This window comes from Lynx rufus, unplaced genomic scaffold, assembly GCF_022079265.1.
Source record: "Lynx rufus isolate CCGP_SWC_20201006 ecotype Redwood Valley unplaced genomic scaffold, mLynRuf1.p SCAF_1, whole genome shotgun sequence".
Classification (NCBI taxonomy): domain Eukaryota; kingdom Metazoa; phylum Chordata; class Mammalia; order Carnivora; family Felidae; genus Lynx; species Lynx rufus.
In genome coordinates, this window is record NW_025814823.1 from 193683485 (window position 1) to 193711478 (window position 27994).

The 27994-nt window shown below is 44.1% G+C and overlaps 1 protein-coding gene across 4 annotated transcripts in view; it reads right to left on the bottom strand.

Annotated features, from left to right (window-relative positions):
• GRIA1 (glutamate ionotropic receptor AMPA type subunit 1) overlaps window positions 1-27994 on the bottom strand; it is a 304474-nt gene that overhangs the window by 94777 nt on the left and 181703 nt on the right. For 3 of the 4 annotated variants that reach the window (XM_047073505.1, XM_047073479.1, XM_047073488.1), the window contains 3 exons: window positions 21661-21822; window positions 18976-19143; window positions 10672-10776 (listed from right to left, as the gene is read on the bottom strand). In XM_047073505.1, coding sequence (XP_046929461.1) covers window positions 10672-10776; window positions 18976-19143; window positions 21661-21822 — 435 coding nt within the window. The remainder of the gene's footprint in view (window positions 1-10671; window positions 10777-18975; window positions 19144-21660; window positions 21823-27994) is intronic. The other variant, XM_047073496.1, reaches the window with a different exon arrangement.

Below are 27994 nucleotides of genomic sequence, written 5' to 3' on the forward strand. Positions count from 1 at the left end.
TAAGTGGTTTTTTTTTCTTTTTTTTTTATGTTTTAACTTCTTCCATCCTCACAAAAATCTATGAAGTGGGTACTTAATTATCACCCCCATTTTAAATGTGAAGCAACTGAGATGTGGAGAAGTGAGGCAACTTTTCCAAGGTCACGGTCAAGTCATGGAGCCAGGATCTGAGCCAGGAAGGTTGACTGCAGGGCCAGTAAGCTGCTAGCCGGCCCTTGAGTGCCTCAGGTAGGTCCCCACTGGCCCTGTGGTCTGGCTGTTTGTATGTCTGTCGCCATCTCTCCACAGTTCTGTGGGTTCCTGATGGACAAAGCCAGAGGTCTATTCCTTCTAGAATGATTTACTTAGCATGGCATATTCTTCCATAAGAAGCAGCTCAGGAAATGTTTGTTAAGAGAAGATGTGCTTCCAACAAGGAGACAGTGGACCCTACTGGGTGCTAAGACAGTCCAGAAGCTTGTCTCTCAGGGCATCGGGTCAAGATCTACCCTTGGTGCAGGCCTGTGCTCAATATTGCCTGTGTTAGGCACTTTTAGTCAGCACAGAAGGAGACATTTCTCCCTAAATGACACAAGAACCAGAAACTTAGATTTCCAGAATGTCAGAGGTGGAAGAGGCTTGAAGAATCACTTCTTCCAACCCCTTTCTTTTACAGAGAGGGATGAGGGGACAGGCACAAAACCAGGATGCAGTCTTGACTCCCTCACTTTGCTAGACCAGGGCCCTGGAACCCTGGAGGATCTGTGGGGACTTTTCCATGCCACTTTCCTAGGAGGTGGGTGAGGGGTCAGAAAATGGGAGACAGCTCTGGGTGCCCCATCTCTCCTTCAAAACACTCAGTTCTGCTTTTTATCTCTTTCACATATTGGGATCCCTTTAATGTTCACTTTTACAAGGAGCCCTCTGGTTGAAAATGTTTAAAGCCACTAATGTAGTATATCATGATGCAAGTTTTCAAAATATTTCCAAAGTACTTTCACAACATTTAACTCTTTAGCAAATAGCACAAGACAGGTGTGGGATTATTTTCTCTGTTTTATAAAGGAGATAACTGAGCCTTGGGGAAATAAAATGATCTAATTTATAAATATAGAGATTATATAGCAGATTCGTGGCAGGGCATAGGAGCCAGGGCATGACCTCAAAGGTTAGGTTATTTAATGTAATCAATACTAACTCAGGAGCAGGTCTGGCAAATGCCATTTTCCCCCCACAGATGATGCTTTCCCTTTCCCTTTCTCTTTCTTTTCCTTCTTCCCCTCATTCCCTTCCTTTCTTCCCTTTTACTTTCCTCTTCACAATCAGGCACAGATTTAGCTCCTTCTAATGAAACCATCAGTACAGAGCAAGTTGCCTTCTCTGATGTGCAAAATATAAAATATACAGTGTATTATTATGTATTATTTTTTTTAAGTGGGGGCTTGATAGTCAAGAGATTACTCTCTGATATAGACAGAACTGGTTTAAAAGGTGGGCTTTCCTGGGGTTCCTGGGTGGCTTGGTCGGTTGAGCTTCCGACTTCAGCTAAGGTCATGATCTCATGGTTTGTGGGTTTGAGCCCCAGGTCGGGCTTGCTGCTATCAACATGGAGCCTGCTTCAGATCCTCTGTCCTTCTGTGTCTCTGCCCTTCCCCTGCTCGTGCATGAGCACGTGCTCTTTCTCTCAAAAATAAATAAACATAAAAAAAAGGTAGACTTCCCTAATTACTAATCTTTGGCCAGTTACCTGACCTCAGTGGGCCTCGGTTCTTGCTCTGTGGAATGGATACATCAGGAGTATCTGTCTCTTGGGGTTTGCTGTGAGGATGGAAGGAGTTAATGCATGGACAACAATGAGAGCTGTATGTGGCTCATATTAATGCCTAGTCTAAGGGTAATGCCTAGTTGAAGGTTAGCAGGCTTCTATAGTATAAGACATTTCAGTATCAATTTACTATTGAAATTATCAATCTCTAAAGAAAAAGTGTATTATTTTAGAGCATTTCTCAAATTCATTTGGCAAAGTAACCCTCCTTACATGCAGAATGCCCTAGGGTAAGTGTGCCCCAAACCACAAGACATTGCTCTAAAATCCCAAGTTATTTTGATAAAGGATAGGGGGAAAAAGCAAGATAAATCTGTTGTAGACCAGATTTACACTACTTAGAAAGAGACTTTAATTTCTCAAGATAGTGGTCCTTCAAAGCTAGTATTGTGGCACTAGTTGTTAAATTGGGATCTATAAAAGTTATTGCATAGCTTGGTTTATATACAGCTTCCTTGATATCAAAAGCTACAGGAATAGCTAAGTGTCATAAACAAGTTTATTTGATGTCTGACCCTTTTGTAGGGAAATAAAACAATATTGCCAGTCAAAAGAGTGGGGTGATGCCAAAACCCGGCCTGCACCTCACATAAGCTAGCAGTTGAGAAATCTGGTTCCACAGTTCGATGAAACGAAAGTTGACAAAGAGTTTTGAAGAGACACTACACTTCAGAGATGAGAGCAAATTTCCCTTTCTTGGAGAAATGGGTTGGATTATTATACAGCACTTTGATTCTCTACTGAGGATATGCAGGACCTTTGATTCTCTCTGAAAGTAAATCAGAGCTAGTGGCTGGGTAAAGACTGGGGCCCATTATTCAGGAGAGGATTTAAACAATTCTAACAGTGAGAGGTCCTCTCCTGGGACCAGTTATAATTTTTGATCATCTGTTTCCATCTGCCTCTAAAGATTCTTTGAATGTAGGAAATGAGTCTAGATGATAGATTAGCTTTTTTTTAAGTGAATGAAGTCTAAAAAAGAGATAGTTATAGAACAGTAAATTCAACTGATCTACCTTGCACAGTCAGCAAGTCAGATTTACACATTTGTATCTCTCGGCTGCCTGTAAAGCCACAACCTGGGGACCTCCGAAAATGAGATCCATTGTAATACAGTTTTTAAAAGTAGGTTGCCTATTGTGGCAAAGTCAACTAGATGACCAGCAAGGACTCTTATTCTCTCTCCCTAGCATAGAGGTGTTGGCAGGAAGTAGCTCTCTAGCCAGCAATTACATTTCCCAGCCCATGGGGCACCTAGGTGGGCCAGAGGATTGGGTTCTGGCCAGCGGAACACAGCACAAATGGTGCCCATCTCTCTTGGTCTGACTGCCCCAAATCTCTAGCACAATTTCTGCTTTCTTTCTTCCTTATCTGTTAGCTAGATGTTGATAGCCAGAATGATGCAAACGGGCAATGGAGCCTCTATAAGCCTGAGTCTTAACCAGAGCCCTCAGTCCAAACACTGGTCACCAGGTGAATGAGAATTAAACATCTATTGCATTAAAGAGCTAATAATTCAGAGTTTCTCTGTCACTGAACCTAGGGTTTTCTTAACTAACCTACTTAAAGAATTTGAACTTAATAGGTCTATGTATGACTTTGAATTCTGCTGTAAGTGTTATTTAAAATTTTCCGGCATTTTTTTTTTCTTACTTGCTGGCAGATCTATGGAAATATGGGCCAGAATAGTATACACCCTGGTTGCCCAGCAACATCCAATAAACTGTCTACTCATTTAATAAAAAGCCATTTATTTGCATGTGCTTACTATGTGTTAATATACTGCAGGGGTTGAATGTTTATAGCAGCACTCTCAACAATAGCCAAATTATGGAAAGAGCCTAAATGTCCATCAACAGATGAATGGATAAAGAAATTGTGGTTTATATACACAATGGAGTACTACATGGCAATGAGAAAGAACGAAATATGGCCCTTTGTAGCAACGTGGATGGAACTGGAGAGTGTGATGCTAAGTGAAATAAGCCATACAGAGAAAGACAGATACTATATGTTTTCACTCTTATGTGGATACTGAGAAACTTAACAGAAACCCATGGAGGAGGGGAAGAAAAAAAAAAGGGGGGGTTCGAGTGGGAGAGAGCCAAAGCATTAGAGACTCTTAAAAACTGAGAACAAACTGAGGGTTGATGGGGGGTGGGAGGGAGGGGAGGGTGGGTGATGGGTATTGAGGAGGGCACCTTTTGGGATGAGCACTGGGTGTTGTATGGAAACCAATTTGACAATAAATTTCATATATTGAAAAAAATATATACTGCAGGGGTTGAAGGTATAATACATAACACAGCTGTGGTCCCTGATTTTAGACAGCTGGCATTTTAGTGGCAGGAAGGTGTAGAAGAGGGGAAGAAAGACAATATATACCCAGGCCAGGGGTCAGCAAACTTTATCTGGAAAGAACCAGAGAGTAAATGTTTTAGGCTTTGTGGGTCATACAGTCTCTTTTCTAAGTACCCATCTCTGCTGTTGTAGTGCAGAAGCAGCCACAGACAATATCTAAACAAATGAATGTGGCTATGTTCCAAAGAAAATTTATGGATACTGAAATTGTATTTTGGGAAATTTTCACATATGATGAAATAGTTGTCTTTTGATTTGTTTCAACCATTTAAAAATGTAAAAAACTACTAGCTCATGGGCTGTACAAAAGCAGGCAGTGGGATGAATTTGCCTTGCAGGCTGAAGTCCGCCAACCCCAATCTAGATCATTAAGCCAACAAGAATAGATCAGAAGGGTTAAGCATTAAGAAAAAAAAAATAGAATGGGATAATGGGATTGTGCCAGATGGTGGGGGCCACTTTAGATAGCTTGGTCAAGGACAGCCTCTCCAAAGTGACTTCACTTGAGCAGAGACCTGAACCACAGGGAGAGAGAGCACACAAAACTGCAATGATAGAGAACATCAGGTAAAGGGATGGAACGATGTCAGTGCAGCTGTGCAGTGATGAGCTAGAGACAGAGGAGCAAGAGCTCATGCCAGAGGGAAGCAGCCTCTATTTTCTGAAGGTCAAGGGAAGGAGTTATATTTACCTGCAACAGGAAGCCAAGGGAAAGTTGTAGGCAGAGAAACAATAGAACCTGATGCATATTGACCTTACAGAAGGGCAAGGATGTAGATAGTGGGACTAGGTGATAGGTAAGGAGGCCCCCGTATGCATCCAGGATGGCGTGGGGGTGGCTTGGGCTCTAGGGTCAGCAGTGGAAACAGAGGTGGTTGGGTTGGAGCAATGTCTTAGAGCTATAAGAGGATTTGGCACATCCAAAGTTGGGGAGCAAGGATTTACAGAAAAACTTCTGAAGATCATATGGAATGGAAGGCTGTGAATTCTTTGGGACTTTAGATTACTTCTGACATCAGCAGGACTTTGTGTCACTTTTAGTTTGCTTTCCTGCCCATGCTTTCCTTTCTAGTTACTCAGAGGGTCAGAATCCGGGATAAGAAACTCAGGGCAGGGCAGGATAAGGCAAGGCATGGCAGGGGGACTCAAGTCAAGTTGCAATGAGAAGTAGACGCCTGCAATCAGGTCAGAAGCTAGACAGAGGGCCAATGATGATGGGAAAGATGGTTAAAATTCACAATGCTGGTCCCTTGATGAAAGACCTTGGAGAATTTTCCCTACACTTCTCCCTTGGCAGTCATTTATCAGAATTTGTGATCCAACCTGGATCTGATGAGGTATTTTAGATCTCAGATAGAGATCTCTATATCGGTACCCCCTGGTGAACAAGATTTCCTGAGGATTTAGCTTTAGCAGAGCCAACGCCAAATCTGGCATCTATGCTGCTAAATGTATGATGCACGGATGCTTGGAAGTGTGCACATTTCACTGGGATGTCAGATTGGACCCAGATACCTAGAGGGTATCTGTTGGCACATCAGTGCCAAGGATATAGGCCAAAAGATCAGGAGAGTGTCCCTGAGGCCCCAAATCAAGCAACAGCAGCTCCTCTTTATTACATATATCAGGTAAGGCCACGTAATGTTTACTGAAACAAGCACAACTAGGTCACTCTTAAATCTGAGGAATTACTTTGCTAGGAGGCTGATTGAGTAAAAGGCCTGAAGCCACAGATGTAGAGGAATTGATTTTCTCCAAGTCAGATTCCCTGTAAACAAAGGATGCTTGAGCCCACAGTCTAAGCAAGAATTTAGTCTTGGGGAAGTAAGCTGGAAAACAGCCTTGGGAGCTGAAACAATAAAGCACAGCCATTTGCTGGTGGATTTTAAGGTTACTCTGTTCTTTCTGTTTGGTGATTTATCCATTCCATAGGCTTGTACAGCCTGATTCACTCAAACTCAAGGCTGACAAAAAAAAAAAAAAAAAAAAAAATACCTGTGGCCTAAAGAAGGGAGTTTATTTTTTTTTAAATTTTTTTTTTTTCAACGTTTATTTATTTTTTGGGACAGAGAGAGACAGAGCATGAACGGGGGAGGGGCAGAGAGAGAGGGAGACACAGAATCGGAAACAGGCTCCAGGCTCTGAGCCATCAGCCCAGAGCCCGACGCGGGGCTCGAACTCACGGACCGCGAGATCGTGACCTGGCTGAAGTCGGACGCTTAACCGACTGCGCCACCCAGGCGCCCCTAAAGAAGGGAGTTTAAACAAACAAACAAAACATGTGCTGGATGTCGATTACATGCCAGGAGCTGCTTTTCTGAATCCCTCACTACAAGCTGTGGAGGTAGGAGGCACCGTTGCATTTAATTCTGACAGTGACCCTGTGCGGTACGGGATATTATCCCCCTTTTGGAGATGATGTAACTGAGGTCCAGGGAGGCTAAGTAACTTGTTCTAGGTCACGTGCCTACTGAAGAACAAAGCAGGGGCTTAAATCCTGGCCTGTCTGCCTCCAAAGCCCAAGCTCATAACCATTCTGCCTGTGTTTCTCACCAAACCACCTAGAGCACTGGGAGCCTCTCCACTCGGGAAGCTGGCTTTTTAAATGTGCAGACTCCCGAGACTCATCTCTGTTCTCTTAAAGCAGAATGTCCAGCTTTGGGGAACCCGGGGATCTCTATTTTTAAAAAGGCCTCCAGGTAATTCTTCTACTTGCTCAAGTGTGAGAACTGCCAATCTTGCTACGATGCGTCCTCTCCTGAGGAGAGCTCTTGATGTCGTGCAAATTTGGAGGAGACAAGGAGGCTTCCCACAGTCTCTGGTGAGGTTTAAGGTCAGCGTGAAGGACTGAGACCCGTGTTCCCGGGGTTAGTGATTGGGGAAGTTCCCAATGATGGGCGTTTCGTCCATTGAGGAGGGTCCCTAGCCCCACCTGCCCTGAGGGAGTCAAAGCCCAGCCCAGAGAGGGACAACTTGACTGGAGGCATAAGCTTGACAGGGATGCTATCACATGCATCGGCGTCCATGGTGTCAGTGCTGAGAGGAACTGAGGTTTGCACAGCCCAGCACCTCTCACTCATTTTAAAGACCCAGAGAAGTTAAAGCCACCCTGCTGGGCGGTGACCAGGCTGGGGTAGAAGCCTCTGCCTTCTCTTCATCCTTATCTCTTTACCACTATGTCCCCAATATACCTAGCCTGCTGCTAATGGGCAGGGAAGAATCTGGCTTTATTTTCAACCACCCCATTACACTGCAGGGAAAAGAACTAGATAAACACCCATGTTTTAATTTTGACAAACATGCAACTGCTCATAGGTAGTATGCATGTGCCAATTTCGTCCACCAGGAGATAGTATTTTTCCACCCTGAGGGCAGTAGGCCATTCTGAGGATTCTGAGCAAGAGCTCAGGTCCATGGTCAACAATGTTCTGTGTAGGAGCAACCTTCTTGCCTGCCCAAGTCCTTACCCAAAAGAACTGCTTTTATGTTTTCATGTACCATGCAGGGGGTGACACTGCCCCTTCTTCTCTGCATCTGAAAGGAAGAAGGGCTGGGGAGGATGTCATGTAACTGGTGTCCCTTCTAAGGGCAGCAAAATACTCTGAGCTCCTCACTCCTCCGCAGTCATTGGAAATGTTCCAGTTGTGTTCTGGAGCCATTCAGCTGTGGCAGCTGCTGCAGCAAGATGAGTGTGGCCTGGAGAATCATGGGGCCCGTTTCATTATAACTCACTGTGGGACCTTAGGCGGCCTACCAGGCTGGCCTGCCTCAGTTTATCCATCTAGGAAAGGGGAGCTATATCATGAAGGCTGATATTCTTCACAACCGCACTAAAGAAAAAAAACACTTTGAAAAAGATAAATAAGTCATCTCAGGGCTTGTAGACTTTAGTCACGTAACAGCTCCTGACATTTGCCATACCTGTTAATAACCACTCACTGAACAATGATCAGGTGCCAAGGCATACATGATATGTCTCCATTCTATAGATGTGGAGATTGAGGATGGAAAGAGTTAAGTCACCTAGCAGATGTCTTTTCCAGCACAGGAGTTTGTAGAACAGAGGATAACAGAAATGAACTCAGACTTAGACTATTTTTGGATGGGCATCCCTTGCAGTAAATTTTGTCCCCAAGGACAACACCCTTGTGCAATCACCATGCCAAAGGTTTGCTGAAAAGTGGTTATGCTCCTAGTGGCTACGCTCAGAACCAGATCGAGAGCCCTGTTTGGCAACTGCTGAAAGTTAACACAGGTAGTGGGCCTACTGTAGCCGATTCCTGAAGTGTGCCCAGTAGAAGGTGGGAAATGGGTTCTGGGTCCTCAAAGTGTTCACAATCTAGGAAGAAGTATGGGATGTATGTGAATGCACTGCAACAGGGGACAGTGTGCTGGTGTCCTGGTGACATCACATGTGCTGTGGGAACACAAAAAGACAAGAGAAGGCTTCTATTGGGTGAGGAAGGAGTGATGATAGAGAAGTCATTGAAACTTGGCCTTTGTGGCAGGCAGAGTAATGGCCCCTCTGAAGATGTCCATACCCTTTCCCCAGAACCTGTAACCTGTCACCTTACATAGCAGAAGGGACACTGCAGATGGGATTAAGGTTACAGACCTTGAGATGGGGAGATTATCCTGGATTATTGGTGTGGGTCTAAACCAATTATGTGAGTTCTTAAAAGCAGAGTATCTTTCTTGACTGTGGTCAGAGAGAAGATGTGAGGTTGGGTCAGACGTGATGTTGCTGGGTTTGAGGATGAGGAAGGGGAATATGAATTGAGAAACATGGGTGGCCTCAAGAAGAAAGTGGAAAAGACCAAGAAATAGATTCTCCAGAAGGCACACAGGCCTGCCGGTATCTTGATTTTAGCCCAGTGAGACTCAAGCAAGAATTGTGACCTATGATAAATTTGTGTTGTTTTAAGCCACTGTTGGAAGTAATTTGTCATGGCAGCAATAAAAAAAAAACCAAACAAAAAAAACAAAAACAAAAACAAAAAACAAAAAACAAAACCAACAACAACAACAAAAGCAATACAGCCTTGGGAAATGGGATGTGGTGAGACAGACTATGATATACAGGGTGGGGTTCCAGATGGGAGAGCAAAGGATATAGGTTTATGGGAGGTGGGGACAGAAAGGATAAGCAGAGCTGTTACTTAGAACTTTCTGTGACGATGGAAATGGTATACATCGGTGCTGTCTAGTATGGCAGTCACTAAACCACATTGATTCTTGAGCACTTACCACATTGCTAGTGCAACTGAGGGACTGACTTTTAAATTTTGTTAAGTTAAAAATTAAATTTAAATAGCTATGCATGGCTAGTAGCAACTGTATTTGACATCGTGGGCATAGAGAGCATGAAGTTTGAGAGATTAAGATCTAACTTTCAATGTCTCAGGCCCAGCCCTTAGAATTTCTGCACACATTAGGTCATTTACTCCCCTAAGTGAGCATAGGAGGTTGGCATTATTTATGGCGATCCCCATTTACTAGATGAGAGAACTAAGGCACAAAGAACCTGAATGACTTATCCAGAATCACAGACTGATAAGTGGTGATGCCAGGAATGACCTCCAGGATTCCAGAGCCAATCCTCTGACCCATGTCACTCTACTAATATTCTACCATAATATGCAATGCCTCTTACCACTACATCATGCCATCATAAGAATATGATGGAGGCCATGGACAGGATAACAGAGGCTGCCACGAGGCATAAATAGGAGAGGCCAGGGAAGGCATCCCTAGGGATGACATTTACTCTGAGTGCTTAAGGAATTGAGGAGGAATTGGCCAAGAAAAGGAAGGGAAGGGGTTAGAGAGTCCCAGGTAGAGGGAACAGGTATGAAAGCTCCAAGGTGAGGGAGAACGTGATCTATTCAAGGAAGTGAAAGTTGATCAGAATGGCTGGCATCAAGAGAGAAAGAAAGCGAGTATCTAAGGTCAAGGGTGGAGAGATTGGCAGAGACCAGACAACACAAGTTCTGGTAAAGTTGTGAATGCTTTCCAAGGATTTGAATGTTATTCTAAAAGTTAATATGCATATATACTATATATTACATATGCAAACACATACACATATTTTTCACTCCTTCTGTATGGAAAATGGAGTGGATATGACCAAGTGTGGATCAGGAGAAAGTGGTTAATGTCATCAGTAACCACATTCCCGAGTTCTTCAGAATCCCTCAGGAACAGCAGTAGCATTTATACACCTCTATTACTTTATATTTTCAAAGTACTTTCCCATCCTTTCGATCTTCACTAGTACCCTGCGACAAAGGTAGAGATTTTTATCTCCATTTTGCAGATGGGTGAATTAATTCTCAGAGAAAGGAACTGACTTGCCCAAAGTCCCAGCTGGTTAGTGGCAGAGCTGAGTCTAGAATCCTTGTTGCCTGAGTCTCTTCAAAGAGATCCAGTCCAGGAAAGATGGGCTCACAAGGCTCTCCGCTCTGGCCCTCTCCTCTCTGTGGAATGGAAGCAAAGGTGGCCTTTACCTTTCGGATGCCATCATGCTTCATTTCAATCACATGGAGGGTGTAGTTGGTCCGGCGTCCCTTCTCATTAAATTGAACATTTCCTGTCAAGCCTTCAAACCGCACCTGGAAAGCAAAGCCAAGTAGTAAACCATGAACTTAGAAGTTCCACTTGTGCTTGTTTGCTTTTTCTGCTGAAGTGAAAGTCCAGAACCCAAGAAGCTTACATGGGATGAGGTCTCGGAGTCGCGTGATGACTAAGATACTCCTTGCCCACAGCAGACACGGCTATGGGCAGTTCTCTTTCCTACCAAACTGAGATTCATACTGAAAACCTTTTTCATCCATTGCCTTAGGCAAACAGTAATAAGGGATCAAAGTAGATTCTGATAAGAAATCTCTGTGCCATCCTGATCGAACACCTCCCATCGTGACCACCTCCAGGGCAGTGCCTGCCTCTCAGACACACGCCTTTAGTGGAGAAACAGGAGGCCTGCAAAGGAAAGGGGGCCAGTGCACCATTCCTGGTGAGTCAGGAAAAGAAGCTGGCCTTATGAAGCCTTGAGCCATGCTTGAATATGGTTCCTTGGTTCCCTTGTGAAGCCGGGAAATAAAATATGTGGGAATCTGAAGACCTGACATTGGAAGGCCTGAATTTGACCCTGGGAAACCAACTGACCTTGGGAGATTCACCTCTCTCAGCCTCCGGTTTCCAAAATTCCTGCCCTGTCTGCTTTAAAGGACACAGCAAATGTCAAAGTGCCGTGAAAACCCGAAAGCACCTGAGGAGAGCCCTTCATGTTAAGACCAGAGTAGGCAGGGCTTGAAACAAGTCTCAGCTGGTTAAAGAAAAATTTGTATTCAACCACAAATATGCTTCATGGGATTTCTTTTCCACAAATGAGTCAGATCAAACTTTCATGGCCTCAAATCTTTAATCATAGAAAAGCTCAAGTGGTCAACATGTGGGATTCAAGACCTTTAGGGCCAAGTCTGCCACTCTGGAGGTGACCAATAAATCTCACCCAAGTCTACTCTCCAAGTAAGGATGAGTCTAGCTGTATGTCATCTGCTCAGGTGTAAGAAGCCACATTCTCTAATGGTGACTCACCATGGGTTCTCACATCAGTCTGGCCTAAGGCCAGTGAGGTGAGTCTCTACCTATAACCAATATGAACGTGGCCCTGTAACCCCACACCATTTATTTATCCCCTTCAAATAGCTTAAAAGTAAGACTTATAGGGCTTTACCTTTTTCTGACAGTGACCAGCTTCTATGCCCTCAGAAGGTATAAGAATAGTTGGGGTGTGTGTATTTGAGAGAAGGGGTGGGGGAATGGAAAGAGAGGGAGGGAGGGAGAGAAGGAGAGAGGGAGAGAAAGAAAAAGGGGGGCTGACTGCTCTGAGGATGACCCTCTCATCACCTTCTGGTTTGAAGTCTCACTGGGGAGGCCATGACAGGCCCAGAGTGCTGGACAAATTATACAACAAGCTTTTCACTCTCTCAGCTGAAATATGGAGAAATCCTCAACTCTGGAGAAGTCTAGGCTGGCTTTGCTTTTCAGAGAGAACACAAAGCACAGATCTTCCTGGAAAGAATAAGAAGGGAGCTATTCCAATCAATTAGCAACCGCACCTTCTCATCTTGGTCATCTCGTGATCATCTCTGGCTTTCCCATTCATTTGGGTTTGAGAGAGGTATGCTAAGTATGGGTTTAAGTAACTCATCTGGAAAAACAGACTGGGGCACATGTGCAGATGAATGGGTGGTTGAGTGACTTTCCCAAACAGAAGGAAGTATGTCATTAATGATCCAAATGGGCATCTATGCTTTGGCCCCGGTCTCAAGTCTCAGACCAATTACCAGTGTGGCGTTTTAGTATCAATTGTGTAATATTTCTATGACTCAGTTTGCTCGTTTGTTTAACGGGACCAGTTAGGGGTTAATTATGTCGTAAGGTTGTTTTAAGGATTAAATGAGATATTTTATGACCAATGCTTGCTGCATGGTGAGTATTCGGCAAAGGCCAGCTGTTGTTGCTACCAATGGTGTAGATAATAACTACCACCATTTGACAATGTTTTATGTTTACAAAGTACTTTCATGCATATTCATCTCCATATACAGGAACCCCCGGAGGTACCCATTTAGGGATGATCGTCACTTATATGGGAGAAACCAGAACTCTGGAAAGTAAACTGATTTGCTCAAGACTTAAGACTTTTCAGTGTCAAAGGCAGGCCTAAAATCCAGAGCTTTTGATATTCTAGTATATTCACTGATGGTACCAAGTGGCCTCTCAAAACAGGCGACAATGCTATCGTGCTAGTCTCTGAGTGAACGCAGAAATGCACACAGTAGTATGTTCTGCGTGCCTACTGCTGTCACCCGCTGCTACCGCTGGGCATTTCCCTGGCCATGCTCTGTTAACTCCTAATGAGGCGGCCATGAACAGGTCACCGAGCCTATCTGTTTCTGAGTTTCCTCCTCAAAGAACTGAAGTGTTTAGCATATTGCCTGGGACAAATGTAAAATGTATATTATTTAAATGATGACGAGGAGGAGGAGGAGGAGGATGGCTACTACTATTGTAGGGTAGTAGGGTGGGTAAGGTATGGAAAAATAAGATGATTTCAACATTGAAGCCTTGAGTCTGGTAAGTTGTTAGAGCAGGGGACTCTTTCAGCAGAGATGAAGGTGTTGCCACTGGCATTTGTACAAGCCTTTCTCGTTTCCAAAAAAAAGCATCATTAGCAAAGTCCTAGGCCCTCTACCTGAAGGCCCCTTGCACCGCCACAGTGTTTTCACAGGGAGGTGTTCATTTGATGTTCACAGGAACCCAGCAGGGAGCAGTAACAGCAGTTATTTTGCCTATTTTACAGATAGGATTATTGAGACTCAGAGCTTACGGCACTTGGGTTCAGAATTCACAGTAAGTCATGAGAGGTCTGGGGCAGCTGTAGGCTCTTACCATCTAGTTGGAGAAGCCAAGACTTACACACACTGAGATAAATCAAAGTATGGGAAAGCAGACATCTCTGAACGACCCTTCCATTATGGCAGAGCAAAGAGAGGTCAGGAGAATGGCTTAGCCCCAGAGCATTTACATGGACAGTCTGGACTCACAGTCAGAAGAAGCAGCTTCTCAGAAACACCCACTTTGGGCAAATCTAGAAACTGCTATCTTTTTCATCAGGGCTGAACTTCTTAGCCCTCATCGCCACCGCACACCGCCACCCCCCCCCCCCACCCCGGCCCTATCTAGGGAGACTGGGGTCAAAAACTGAGTCCCCCCTTGGTTCCTGCTTCCTGGAACTCCCATTGCCATCCTGGCGTCTGCCAGCTCCCTCTGTGAGAAACAAAGAATTAGCCGTGGCTTCCTGTAAGTGGTACTGGGTGCCAGCTCAGAGTCTGCCGCTCATGAGAGGCTGAAGCACAATTTTTCTTTCCTGCCTTCTGCTGGGAGAGTGCTACGTAGTGTTTGCACTATTTGAGGCATCAATACTGCAGACTTCCCCACCCCCTATTCCTGAGGGCAGCAGCAGAGATGCTCTGGACCCAGGGCCTCTGTAACTCCTTTGTGGCTGCTTTCAAGTGGACCCATCCTCTTGGCACCCCACTTGAGTGCTCACTGGGTGTGGGAAATCAGGGCCTGTGGTCTAGATCCCAGTGGATCACATCCTGGTTATTCCGGCCAGGGCAAGTCACAGGACCCCTCTGAGCTCCCACTTTCTCATCTGCTCAATGGGAAGGACAACTTGGCTTTAATCATCTCATTCAGTTGCCCTGATGTTCAAAGAAGCTTCTACATTCTTCTTCTTTTTTTGAATTTTTTCATTTTTAAAAATTTGAGCCTTGTAACAAGCCAATGAGGCAGGCAGTGCTAAGAGGATTATGTACATTCAGGAGATGAGGAACTCAATGCCAGGAAAGTTGAGTAGTTAGTCTAAGATCCCCAAGCTAGAGCTTGGTGGAGCCACGGTGAAAACCCACCTCTTCTCTTTCTAACTCCCTGACAGCCAAACATGATGCCCACAAGTCCTTGATTGTACCTTGACTCTGGTTCCTGCTGGATATCATACGCTTACATCCTCCAAAGTCCGATTCGCTCTTTATTCAAATTTATCCTTCCCTTAAGGCTTTCATGACCATCCATCTCAGCTGGCTTGAGACTGTTCCAGTCTACAACTCCTGCTCTGGAATAATTGATAATAGCTTTTTCTTTCACTCAAAAGTGTCCCAGTTTGGATGATAAATTATAGGATCACCTTATTTAATGCCCAGACCCATCTTATAAGAAACCTTGTCGATACCCAGACTCCTCAGTCATGGCGTTCTCCTGTGACTGTCGATAGGACTGAGAGCTTGGCTATGCTATTTAGCCCTTAATCCACACCTTTAGAGCTAGGATTTCTCAGGAGCTTGCCTTCCATTTAAAACTGGGTCTTGAGTCCTGAAAGGCAGGAACTGTCTCTTACACTGCCATTGCCTGTGCCACCCCAGATCTCACCTAGCAAAATGCTGGGACTTCCTTCACTCTGATAGGCTTGAACATTGACTGACAGATGGCAAACACAAAGACTGAGAGGTCTGATCATCATTTAGGGCGAGCATTCTTCACCTGAAGTCTTGGGATTGGCTTCCAGGAGTAATATGGTCCTCGGACTCCTGGTCCTACAAAAATATATGTATGTACATGTGTGCATGTTTCTGAGAAAGAGAGTCCAGAGCTTTTAAAAATAATATCCTCAGTGGACTTGTGACCTCCAAATGCTAAGAGCCTGACTTGGGGAGCTGGATCTTCTCTGTCAGCCAGAAGCAGACTTATGGGTCTGCTTCCTAATGCCTACTCCTTCCTGGAGCACGGAGGGCTTCCAGGATGTGGGCTCATTACTATTCTGAATGGCTCCTGGATGTCAGGCAGGCAGGTGGCTGATTATCTTCACTCTGTTGCTGGGGAAATTACAGCAGGGTAAGGGGGGATGGGGGGGCATAGATATTACCCAAGGCCAAGTGGTATTGCTGGCTGGGCCACAGCCCTCGTGTCTCCCCTGCTAGGCTGGACCTCTGAGACTTCAGGGCAGTTACGTACACAAAGTGAGGTAGCAAGCAGATGTGGGTTGGAGTCCCAGTTTCACCACTAACCAGCTATATAATTTGGGGAAATTTTTAAAAATATCTCTGAAGCTCATTTTCTCCATTTATAAAGCATAAATTAATAAAACTAGCTACTTCAGAGTATTATATTGAGGATTCAATGAGTGAAACATGTAAAGTATGTTCAGAACCTCATATACATAAGAAGCCCTTAACACATCAGAGCTGGCATTACCATTATTTTTATCAGCACCATGTTCTAACCAGATGAGCTAACTGGCCACTACCATTATTTTTACAATAATGGGCTTATTCCTTCAGGCCTCACTCGCATGTATCCCATTTCTAACACAAGCTGAACTGCATAGGCCTCTTCCCAATGTGTGACTTAAAGGCCAGTGATTAGGGAAGCAAAGACCTGAGCCCTCAACCACAGGTTCCAGGAACTGAGTATCAGCAGAATTTACCCAGTGTATTGTGGGCACACAGTTGCTCACTAGTGGCGTGACTATTTCAAGAGATGGGTCTAGAAGGTGAAATGCCTGGACAGTGGCCATGACCGTGTGTGGAAGGCCCTGCAGCTCAATGTGTACAAGCAAAGGGCCAAGAGGCCAAGGGACAGGCCTGAAGCAGGAGGAGGAGGCAGGATGGGAGTCTCCTCCAGCCTCTGCCGCTAAGCTGCTGTGTGACCCTGGATGAGTCACTGCTACTCTGGTCAGCTGCCTCCTCTATGAAGTAATGGAAATGGAAGTCTGTAATCTTATCTAAAGTCTCATTCAGCAATAAATTACTGCGATTCTGGATTCTTAACAAAGATTTAAAGAGGAATCTGTTTGAACAGCTGATCTTGGGATCAGAATGTTGGAGTTTTGTGTTTGGGGCTAGTTCTCCCCCATCCACCCCATCCCCCAACAGAGGCTGAAGAGTTTCTTAAGGGTTAGGTCTTGCCTTCTCTTATCTCCATTGCTTGGCCCCAGGCCAGAGTGCCCACAGGTTCTCAGGGAGCAGCTGACTGGCTGCCAGAGAAGCAGATACAAGTTTTGACTCAAAGACAATATAAAAGAGGTCATATTCTTTTGACTAAGGCAATTGCCCCCTCCCAAACCCCACTGAAGGCAGAAGCAAAGGATAAGTATACGTTTTAACCGCAAAGACACAGATTAGACCATTAAGAAGGAAAAAGAAGCTTAGAATGTCTAGAGACAGTTGAAACTTGGGAGTGGTCTCTCCAACGTCCTCATTGTCAAGGACAAGGAAAGGGAAGTGTGTAGGAAATACGAATGGGTATTTCAAGGTCACTCAGAGAGCCAGGGCCCCAACTGGACTTGGACCCCAGCTCTCCTGCCTCCTGGTTCAGAACCCTTCTTGCTACCTGCACTGCTTTCTGGGCTTCATCACTGCCATGGTGATGTCAGAATATCCTCACGACAGGGAGGACATTAAGATGGGAGAGGGAGAGGAGCTGGGAGGGTTGTGAACCTGAGGGCAAGTCCCGGGGACCTTCTGAAACCAGTCTCACATTGCAAACAGAATCTGTCTCGCCTGTGGAGCCTGGAAGAGCATTTTAAATAAGTCAGAAGGCGGGTGCTGCATCTTTGGCCATCATACGGAAGCTGCCTGATGTCCACTGTTGCTGCTTGGTGAAGGGGCTGCCCTTCACAGAGATGGGGAGAAAGCAGAAGGGGCTACTGGTGGACCCCTTAGCATGTTCCTCCTGTCATCACAGGGCTGCAGCTTACCCTCATTCCCAAGAATGGAGCTACACATTCTCCTCCATGTAAAGGCACTTCATCCAAGCTGAGGAACAGCTGGTGATGTTCCTTTCTCGGCTCTTTCCCCAGGTTGTTAAAATTGCTAGAGCTGTGCACGTGTGGTTGGAAAACGAATGGGGACGGTTGTGCATTTTGCTCTACATTCCTCCCTCGTTCAGAAACGCTCTCCTCCTCTCCTGGGAGCCCAAATTCACTTTCTGTTGAAGGTAGTCTCAAAAGTAAAACCACTCTTGGGGCACCTGGGTGGCTTAGTCGGTTAAGTGTCCAACGCTTGGTTTGGGCTCAGGTCATGATCTCATGGTTTGTGAGATCGAGCCCCTCACTGGGCTCTGCGCTGATAATGTGGAGTCTGTTGGGGAGTCTCTCTCTCTCTCTCTCTCTCTCTCTCTCTCTTTCTGCCTCTCCCTCACTTGTGTGCTCTTTCTCTCTCTCTCCCTATCTCAAAAAAAAAAAAAAAAAAGTAAAACCTGTCTTATCCAGGCAACTCCATTCGATGGGGCAGAGGGTAGGTCATGAGTAGCATCAGCACTAAAATATTTTGCTGTTGCTGGGTTGCCACTGTGCCTGAAACTTGGACATTCCTTTCAATTGGCACTGCCCTCTTTGCCCACTCCCCTCTGGAAACACAGCCTCTCTATTAGGAGGCATCAGATGGTACAGCCTATCCATCAGCAGCTCAAGAATCACAGCCTGGACTTGAGGTGTTTCTAGAGACTTCTAGAGGCTTCAAGAGATTTCTAGTTGCTCTGAGGGTGATCAAGCTGAGGGCAAGCTCCCAGAAGCTTCTAAACCAAGACTGTTCAATACAGAGCCCACAGGTACCACTGTTTCATCCTGCTTGCACAGCAGACATATCACTGATGGAATATTTATGCTCTTCCCTGTGGAATCTAGATTCAGCCTAAGAATCCTTTGCATAGCCAATTGATGAGAATAGGCATGGCCATTTTCTATTCCTGTTCTTTAACTGTTCTTCAGTGCAAACAAAATTGATGATTGTAATGCTGAGAAGCAAGAAAATGGGATTAGAAAGTACCGAGAAGCATTGTCAGGATCCCCTCATGAAATGTGCGTGGAGAGCAAAGGTAACAAAGACATACAGAAAACTAGGGCAGGTGGGGAAAGTCTCCAAGAGACGGCTCAAATGGTTCTGTTTCACCCCTACGTATTTCAAGTCCTCTTTCCAACTACAGCATAATCCCTAAGCAGAAAATACAGCTTTTACACTATCAGGAGTTCCATACTATTTTTTGTTTAAAAAAAAAAAACAACAAACAAACACATTCTACATGAACTTCCACGTATGCCAAGAGCCACAAACACAATGCAGTCATTGTCCAAACCTCAGGCATGCTCCACCCTTTCTTTTAAATGGCTGCATCCCACCTGAAATTGATGCCGAAATCCCCTACGAGGCTCCCATAAGAAGGGGCAGCCACAGCCGGGCCGGCCTCACCTGCTGCAGAGCTCTTTGGATGTCGATCCCCTGGCCCCAGGGCACAGCTGGGTTAGCCAGGCAGTCCCCAGCATTCCCCCGGCGGGATATATCGATTCTCTGCCTCCGCAGGCTCTGAAAAGCCTCAGCCATCACCTTCACCCCGTCGTAGGTGAGCGCAGAGGTGTACTGGTGGGAGGAATGGAGATAGTTAGGTGTCAGAAAGAGCTGGCAGGGAGGCAGGTGGGAGTTCTGTCTGGGAACGTGCTTCCTGGTGATGAGAATGCTTTCAGTGGGGGCTACGGGAGTGGGGGCGGGCAGGGGTGACCCAGGAAGAGCCTGTGCCTGGGATGGGGGCTGCTGCAACACATCACCAGCCAACGTTGCCCTCCTGAACTGTGAGTTCCCTTGCCAGTTGTGACTTTCAAAGGGAAGCTGGAATTCTAGACTTTTGTGTGCAGTCTTGCAATGTTAAAATGTTGGTTCAACTGGAAAAAGAAGGCATAGATTAAATGCATCACATCTATAGCTCTGATACAGCCCATAGAAATTTTGGTTTTCTCTGTTACAGTCACAGTTGGGAGCCAAGAGGAACTATTTACTCCACTATCCCCTGTGACAGCAAAAGAAAAAAAAATCCAAGAAGGGTAAGCTCTTAATTATTTCCACATGTGCCTCAAAGTGGCAGGTTTACATTCTGTATCCTTTCCCCTTGTGCTTATTCATGATAGCTCTCTTTTTCCCTTTAAAAGGGGGCTTAGATATTGATAAAACAAAGCAGGATAACGATCCAGGACAATATTTTCTGGCTTTGGAACTCATGCCTGTCTTGTTCATTAATTTGTCCTCAATGCCTAGCTTGTTCTGTGGTATATTTTAAGTTCACAATAGAGAGTTGTAGAATGAATGTGTATTTTTCCAGTTTTTAACTTTGATTCTCTCACTTAAAAAAATATATATATATATTACATTTGATTATTTTCATTTATTTATTTTTAATGTTTTTTTTTCCCATTTATTTTTGACAAAGAGAGAGCATGAGCAGGGGAGGGGCAGAGAGAGAGAGAGAGGGAGACGCAGAATCTGAAGCAGGCTCCAGGCTCTGAGCTGTCAGCACAGAGCCCAGCACAGGGCTCAAACTTGTGCACCTCGAGATCATGACCTGAGCTGAAGTCGGAGCTTAACCGATTGAGCCACCCAGGTGCCCCTACATTTGATTATTTTTATAATCTCCAGTCTTTTGCAAGTTGGGTGGGGTATTCACATATTAATTAACTGGTATGTGCTTTGTTCATTGCTTTAAAGCACAAGTGATTTTGTTTGCTTCAGCTCATATTGAAAGGAGTCTTCATTTTTTAAAGTTTTTATTTAAATTCCAGTTAACATAGAGTGTAATATTAGTCTCAGGTGTACAATACAGTGATTCAACACTTCCATACAGTACCCAGTGCTCATCATGACAAGTGCACTCCTTAATCCCCGTCACCTATTTCCCCCACCCCTACCCACCTCCCGTCTGGTAACCATCAGTTCTCTACAGTTAAGAATCTTCTTCTTGGTTTCTCTTTCTCTTTTTTCCCCCTTTGCTCATTGTCTTGTTTCTTAAGTTCCACATATGAGTGAAATCGTATGGGAAGTAAGTCTTCATGTTTGAGCTGCTAAATCAGTTTCAGTAAGAGCAGGATGAGAAGCATCTCAGCTAAATGACTTGCCATTCGCAAAAAGAAATTGACCGAGTGGCAAGAGAAAGTTGTCAAAGATTCACTGTTTGCTCCAGATAAACAAATTTGGCCTCAGAATCCTCAACACAGTGTTCCACACGGACACTGCCAAGATATTGAGTCTGACAGGGGAAAGAAAAATTACCTGCTGTCTTTATTCAAAACCACTATCAAATAGCAAACAAAATAGATTTTGGCTGTAGGATTTAGAGCTTCATGCCTGGGACATGAGAAGGAGACGATCTGCATAACTGGGAGATGATGTTCTGAGGCAGAGATGTTCTGGATATTGTTTATTAGATTTCCTTATTTTTTACCTGGGTACGTGGCTAACCAGATGAAGGGCTAGCTTCCTGCACAATTCAAGAAGCTTCCATTCACAAAGAAATGAGTGAAAACCACATCCCCCCTGGAGCTGTGCCACATAGTGGCCCTGCCCAGAATAGAGACACCATTTTTCAGCTTCTCTGTAGCAGGTTGGGGCTAGGTTTCTAAGATGTGGTTAGTAGAATGTGAGTGGGTGATTTGTGTGACTTCTGAAAGGGTTTTTTTTTTTTTTAAAAAAGCAATTGTGCTTTTTATTTTCCTTTTTGCTATCCTGCTGGTTAGAGTATTGAGTTAATGGTTGGAGCTTCAGCAGCCATTTTGGACTATAAGGTAGCAGCCATATGCTGAAGGTAGCAGAACAAGAAGACAGAAGAAGCTTGAGGGTTTGACAATAGCGGGGCTGTTATATAAGCCCTGGATTGCTGACTTCTGAATTTTGTTTATATGAGAGAAAAACAAAACATTTATCTTGTTTAAACCATTGGTCATTCTGTATTGTCAAACCTTTGCAGCACATCCTCATTCTTAATGTATATATTTTCCTTAGCTTATTCTTCTTAGAAAGTCTTTCCTTTCCTAAAGGTTAATAGTGCCCAGAAATCTGGGGCACACAAAGGGACCAGGTTGGTCCTTTGCTGCCTGCTGCCCATTCTCTCACCTTAGGTCTCTTCCAGTCCACCCGGGTGTGGTCGCGAGCATCGCTGTTCTTCCACTGCTGCATGATTTTGGCTGGGATGGTGTCTGTGTAGTTCACCAACTGGAAACCTGTTACATTTGCTCCACTCTCCTTGAATTTGTTTAAGTCAATGTCCATGAAACCCTGTGCAGGGAGGGGGGGAAAGAAATCAGAACGTGATGCCTAGATAAGTCAATTTAATCATGTTACAGGATCACAGGTTTTCCATCCTGCTCCATAAGATGAAACCGGCTGAATGGAGAGACCTTGGTGCCTCCTCCTCTTCCGAAGGTTATCACTAAGTTTGTGCCTGGTTAGCACAGCTAAAGGCACTTGCTCAGAAGCCAGCCATGCCTGGGCTAAAGTGCTGGTTCTGCTATTCAGAGCCATTAGTTCAACTGACTCGGACTAAGTTGCTTGACGTTTTCTTGTCTGAATAACGAAGGTTCGGAAGTTAGGGAGAAAAAGCCACGTGGTGATGCACGTCAAGTGTGTGGGGCAGACTGAGTGATCAATAAGTCATGGTGGGATTGTTATGATGCTACAAATATGGCACAAGATAGAAACATAAGGAGGCAACTGTCTCCTCCACCACCTGCATTCCTCAACCCTTTTGAGAGAAGAAGAATCTGACGTCCATCAGGAGCAAACTCCTGTGGGCTCCCCAAGGTCACTAGCAAGTCTGCACAAGGGGCTGGATTCTGATCTGGATTCTGACCATCCCTCACTCTGTGCCCTTTACTGTACCACAGACTAACATCCACAAAGGATCCTTAACCAGGAATAAATCTTTCCTCCCGATTTGGTGAAGTTCATTCAAGTTCAGGAGGCCTTCACCTTAAAAAGGAAGCCTTGTGTTTGTATAATACATTCCATAGAGCACAGTGCTTTCATATCTATGGCCTTACTTCACTTTATGACTTAATAAGGTAGAAATTAGGTGTCTATTTGCCACTTTAAGAAACTGAGACAAAGGAGGAGAATTGATCACAAAGTCATCAGGTGCATCAGTGGCAGAGCGTGGACAAGAACTAAGGTCTCTTGAGGGGCTTACCTCACTCATCTTTCAACTCACTATTCTAGTGAGAAAGACCATAAACAAACAAGTAAACGTGTAGCATGATATACACAATAAACTCATATGATACCGTCCACATCTCTCTTTTTTAAATTCTTTTTTTCGATGTTTATTTTTGAGAGAGAGAGAGACAGAGTGAGAGTGGGGGAGGGACAGAGAGAGAAGGAGACAGAACCTGAAGCAGGCTCCAGGCTCTGAGCTGTCTGCACAGAGCCCGTCGGGGGGCTCGAACTCACAAACCGTGAGATCATGGCCTGAGCTGAAGTCAGAGCTTAACCGACTGAGCCACCCAGGCACCCCGATACTGTCCATGTCTCTTAATTTCTCATTGACTTGATTTAGTTTCTTATTTATTTACTTATTGATTTAAAGTTTATTTATTTTTGAGAGAGCATGAGCAGAGGAGGGGCAGTAAGAGAGGGAGAGAGAGAATCCCAAGCAGGATCCTCATGCTTTCAGCTCAGAGCCTGACGTGGGGCTCGATCTCATGAATCATGAGATCATGACCTGAGCCAAAATCAACAGTCAGACTCTTGGGGCGCCTGGGTGGCTCAGTCGGTTAAGCGTCTGACTTCGGCTCAGGTCATGGTCTCATGGTTCATGGGTTCGAGCCCCGCATCAGGCCTGTGCTGGCAGCTCAGAACCTGAAACCTGCTTCAGATTCTGTGTACCCCCCTCTCTCTGCCCCACCCCTGCTTGTGCTCTGTCTCTGTCTTTCAAAAATGAATAAACATTTTAAAAAAATTTAAATAAATTTTAAAAAGACTCTTAAATGACTGAGCCACCCAGATGCCCCAGTCTAGTTCCTTATTTAAAACCTCTGGACATAAACAACTTCATTACTCAAAGATACTCCCCCTCCTTTCAAGTGCCTCTCAAGTTCTAATGTTTATTATCTGTATTTTATAAATAACCCAAGATCAGTTCCACTCAGAGCCTTTGTCCTAGGTATTCTCTGCCTCAAAGTGTGCTTTCTCTGGCTGGCTCCTTTCCGTCTTTAGGATCTTAGTCACCATGCAGTGTCTTCAGAGAGTTCTTTCCTGGCCCCTTTTCTAAAAATTTTTTTTAACGTTTATTTATTATTGAGAGACAGAGAGACACAGCATGAGCAGGGGAGGGGAAGAGAGAGGGGGAGACACAGAATCCGAAGCAGGGTCCAGGCTCTGAGCTGTTAGCACAGAGCCTGACGCGGGGCTCAATCTCACAAACTTCGAGATCACGATCTGAGCCAAAGTTGGTTGCCTAACCAACTGAGCTACCCAGGAACCCCTCCTGGCCTCTTATCTAAAGATCCAATTCCTACTCTGTGGTAGACACTGTCAGAAGTACCCTGCTCAATTCCATTCCCCCTTAATATACTGATATTTGACTTTCTATACTAACTGCAAATATCTATTGCTTCACCCTTGTGCAGGTTAAGCCAGATGTGTTGGGGAATAAACACACCCAGAGCAGCACTCAACCAATGAAAGATGGAGAGTTAGTTGATAAGTACTCCAGGATCCTGTCCTGGTGGGGGTGGGGGGAGGGGGTATGTAATCCTGAGGTACATTCTACACCAATGTCTAGAGGTCCCTTAAGGGATTGTGTACTTTTATTGGCTGCTATCCTGTGCCTACCTTACTTTTCAGATTCCCTAATTGGCACCGAAATAAACCACTTATAATTGAATCTTTGTCTTAAGTCCTGCTTCTAGAAGAAACCAATAAATCACTCTACCACCCAGTCCAGTCATTTCCTTCTCAGTGCCCTGTTGAGTTACCTCAGGAGTGTTTATAACCATCTGAGACCATCTCTTTGGTTCCTGTGGTCCCTTGTCTTCCTCCTCCCATTGGAATATCACCTCCATGAGCACAGGGAACTTTTCTGTTTTTTCTCATTGATGTGTCCTAGAGCCTAGCATCTAGAGCAATGCCTGGTACAGAGTAGGTGCTTAGTACATATTTGCTGTGTGAATGAATAAAACCCAGAGACATGCTCAAGCAAGAATGCTAATTAGGCAGGAGAAATATGATAAGCCGGCCGAAAATGCCAGTGGATGGTTTTAATTGGTTGAAAAGAGCAGCTCAGGTTGACTTTTCCCGTAGCCACAGTTGATAGACTTCCACAGAGGCCTACTGATTTGCACAATGTTTCTAGTAAGTTGTTAGTACAGATGGAATCAGAATATGTTTTTGAAGACATTATACCACCTAAGAGAAATCCCACACTGGTTAAAAGCTAATGCACAGTTGAGAAATTTCTCTTAATTTTTAGAGAACTTTAAAAAGAACATCTTGTTCATAAACTAACCATCCAGAGACTGAAATGGAAATTATCTCCCGCAGTCCTATTCTGTCACTTGAAAATCTGTAACCAGCCCCCAGGCATTTTATACTCACTGCCCTCATCTTGAACATAATGGGGGCCACAGGAAATGGCAGAGTTTATTCAAACATAAATGTCACTCAATTTCATCACCACAATTTCTGACTGCAAGGTTACTTACTAGAGCCAAACCTCGGTTACGTCTAATCAAACTGATTGGATCCTCTAACGGAACTCTTTGTGCTCCCCTGGGAAGGATTGCACAAAGGATCATAAAACAAATTCCTATCTGTGATATTAGGTAAAAACAACTAAGGGAATGACTTGTGGTCAATGCACATTCATCTAATAGCTGGCATTTTCCCTCTGTAAGATCTCATGCTGGAATGGTAATATGGAATCCCTACATTGTCCTTCATCACGGAGAAATAAGTCTCTTATAGGGACTAGGTTTGATTTCTCTATAATGCAAGTAAATAGACTCTGCCAGTATATATGGTGTTTTTTTTTTTTTTAAGTTTATTTATTTGGAGAGAGAGAGAGAGTGAGATGGGGGGAAGGAAGAGTGAGAAAGACTGAGAGAGAATCCCAAGCAGGCTCCTCGTTATCAGTGCAGAGCCTGATGTGGAGCTCAAACTCACAAACCATGAGATCATGACCTGGGCCAAAGTTGGACACTTAATGGACTGAGCCACCCAGGTGCCCCTACATAAGTGTTCTTGACTGAGAAGGGGAAATAAACATGTTAACTGTCTGCCCACCAGTTAACTGCAAAGTTCAACTCACTCTTTCTATTCCCTGGAGCATGCTCATTAAACAAGGTTTAATTAATCATTTTCTAATTTTCCTTGTCATTTTATTAAAATAAAAAAGACCATGGAGGAGTAACATCTGATATTTAGAATATTTTCCTTTATCTGCTTTATCTGTGCTACTAATTATACAACATGTGTAAGGATGCAACATTGCTAATGATATTTTATTAAAGATTTAAACTATGAAGTTTAATTATTACTATTCTGAGCCATTTTTTCCTATTTTAGAACATTCCCCCAAGTACTGAGTCTATTGATGTGTACACTGTGACTCGGATAAAAATGAAGTAAATGTACAAGATGCTTCCAGTTATATGGTATGAGAACCCAGGTATCCTGAACCCAGACTCCTTCCGCTGTCCGCGCTGAGCTGTATCAGCTGCTGCTCTTTATAGAGTGACTCTGTTTCTCATCTAAAATACGGCTTTGTGACCAGTGAGCTCTTGGAGCCGTTATGTTACTTTTCTCCTGTGTGCCGTATCTGCACTTCTCTGGCACTTCACACTGTCCCACATGTGACTGACGAAAGAGTAACATGAGACGGATGCTCTGCCTACTATCTTGGTTCAAGTGCAGATCACCTGGCTGATGTACTACAGGCTGTTGGGAGAGAGGTCTTTAACTTGAGGGATGCATCAGAGTATCTTAAAGAGCTCTTGCAAAATAGTCATTCCTAAGAGTTGTCATTCAGTGGCCCTGGTAAGCAATGGACACCTGCATTTTTATAAAGCTCTAATGCTGGCAGATTAAAAATCAAGAAGACTGCCAAATGATAGCACAACCAACAAACACTGAGGTCTGGATGTAGGGATTGGTAGGAGATGGTTCATCATCATCTTTCTAATGGAGACTCAGGGCTGGAATTAAAACTGATCAAGCAAGAGAAAGAGACCTAGACCTAGTATGTAGAAATGTAGAGGAAACCGTCAGAATCACTGAACACAGAAAAGGTTTAAGATAGTTATTTTTAAGAAGTTTGAGATTGGAGAAAGCAAGCATTTGCTTTTTATTTTATACCCTGCTGTAATGTATGTATGTGTGTGTGTGTGTGTGTGTGTGTGTGTGTGTGTATATATATGTGTATATACATATATATAAAATAAACCTGTCTATATATATATGTATATATGTGTATATACATGTATATATATATATATATATTTTTTTTTTTTTTACTATGTGAATATGGTTCCTATTTATCCTATTAAAAATATAGCTCTTCAGATAGTTCTGATGTGCCTTGATGCTTAGAAGTCCTCTGTTAGTCCCTAGAAAGTGGGGGAGGGGGTGGCAGTGGCAGAACAGGGAAGATAAATTGTTGCATTTATTGAATCTTTGTTATGATGTGTGAAGGGAGCCCTGCTTAATTTGTTATCTCCTGGTCTGGAAAAAAGAATGCTGGCCCTATTAAATGCTCTACTGAAACACAGCTTCGGAAGCATTGCTCATAAGAATAATAAAAATAGCAATAATGGCCAAAGTTCCATTTCATTTGAATTATATAACTTCATCTCAACAACGTTCTGAGAATGATAAGATTACTGTCATTTAAAAATGAAAAATGAAATAATTAGTCAACAGGCACCCCTAGATTTATTTTAAACATTTCCCAAGTTCTTATCCTGAGCCAGGCATTCTGTTAAATGCTTTATATAGATAATTTTATTTTATCCCTCAAACAACCCTGAGAGGTGAACATGCACAGGAGGCACCAGATGCTTATTTGCATAAATGAGTTGAGTGAGTATCCATCCCAATTTATGTTGAAGAGCTGTGGTTCAGAGACTTCTAGAAACTCTGAGATCACACAGCAAGCAACAATTCAATCCATGGTCCACCCATAAAATCTGTCTTCTTTATCAGTATGTTGCATTTTCTTGCTGGTGAAGGAACACATGAGCTTGGCTTTAGGAGGGTGTTTAGAGAATGTCCCAAAGAGGGGCAAAGGACCTCAGACAGTGTGGATGACACAGCGAATAGCCCCGAATAAGTGACTGACCCTGCCAAAGACAGGCCTTCCAGGACAGCTTTCTATCTTAAAGGAATATCTGTGGGAGAACACTCTAGTTTTCTCTCCTTGACACCAACCTCTGAAGGTTGGTTAGATGTTTCCCAA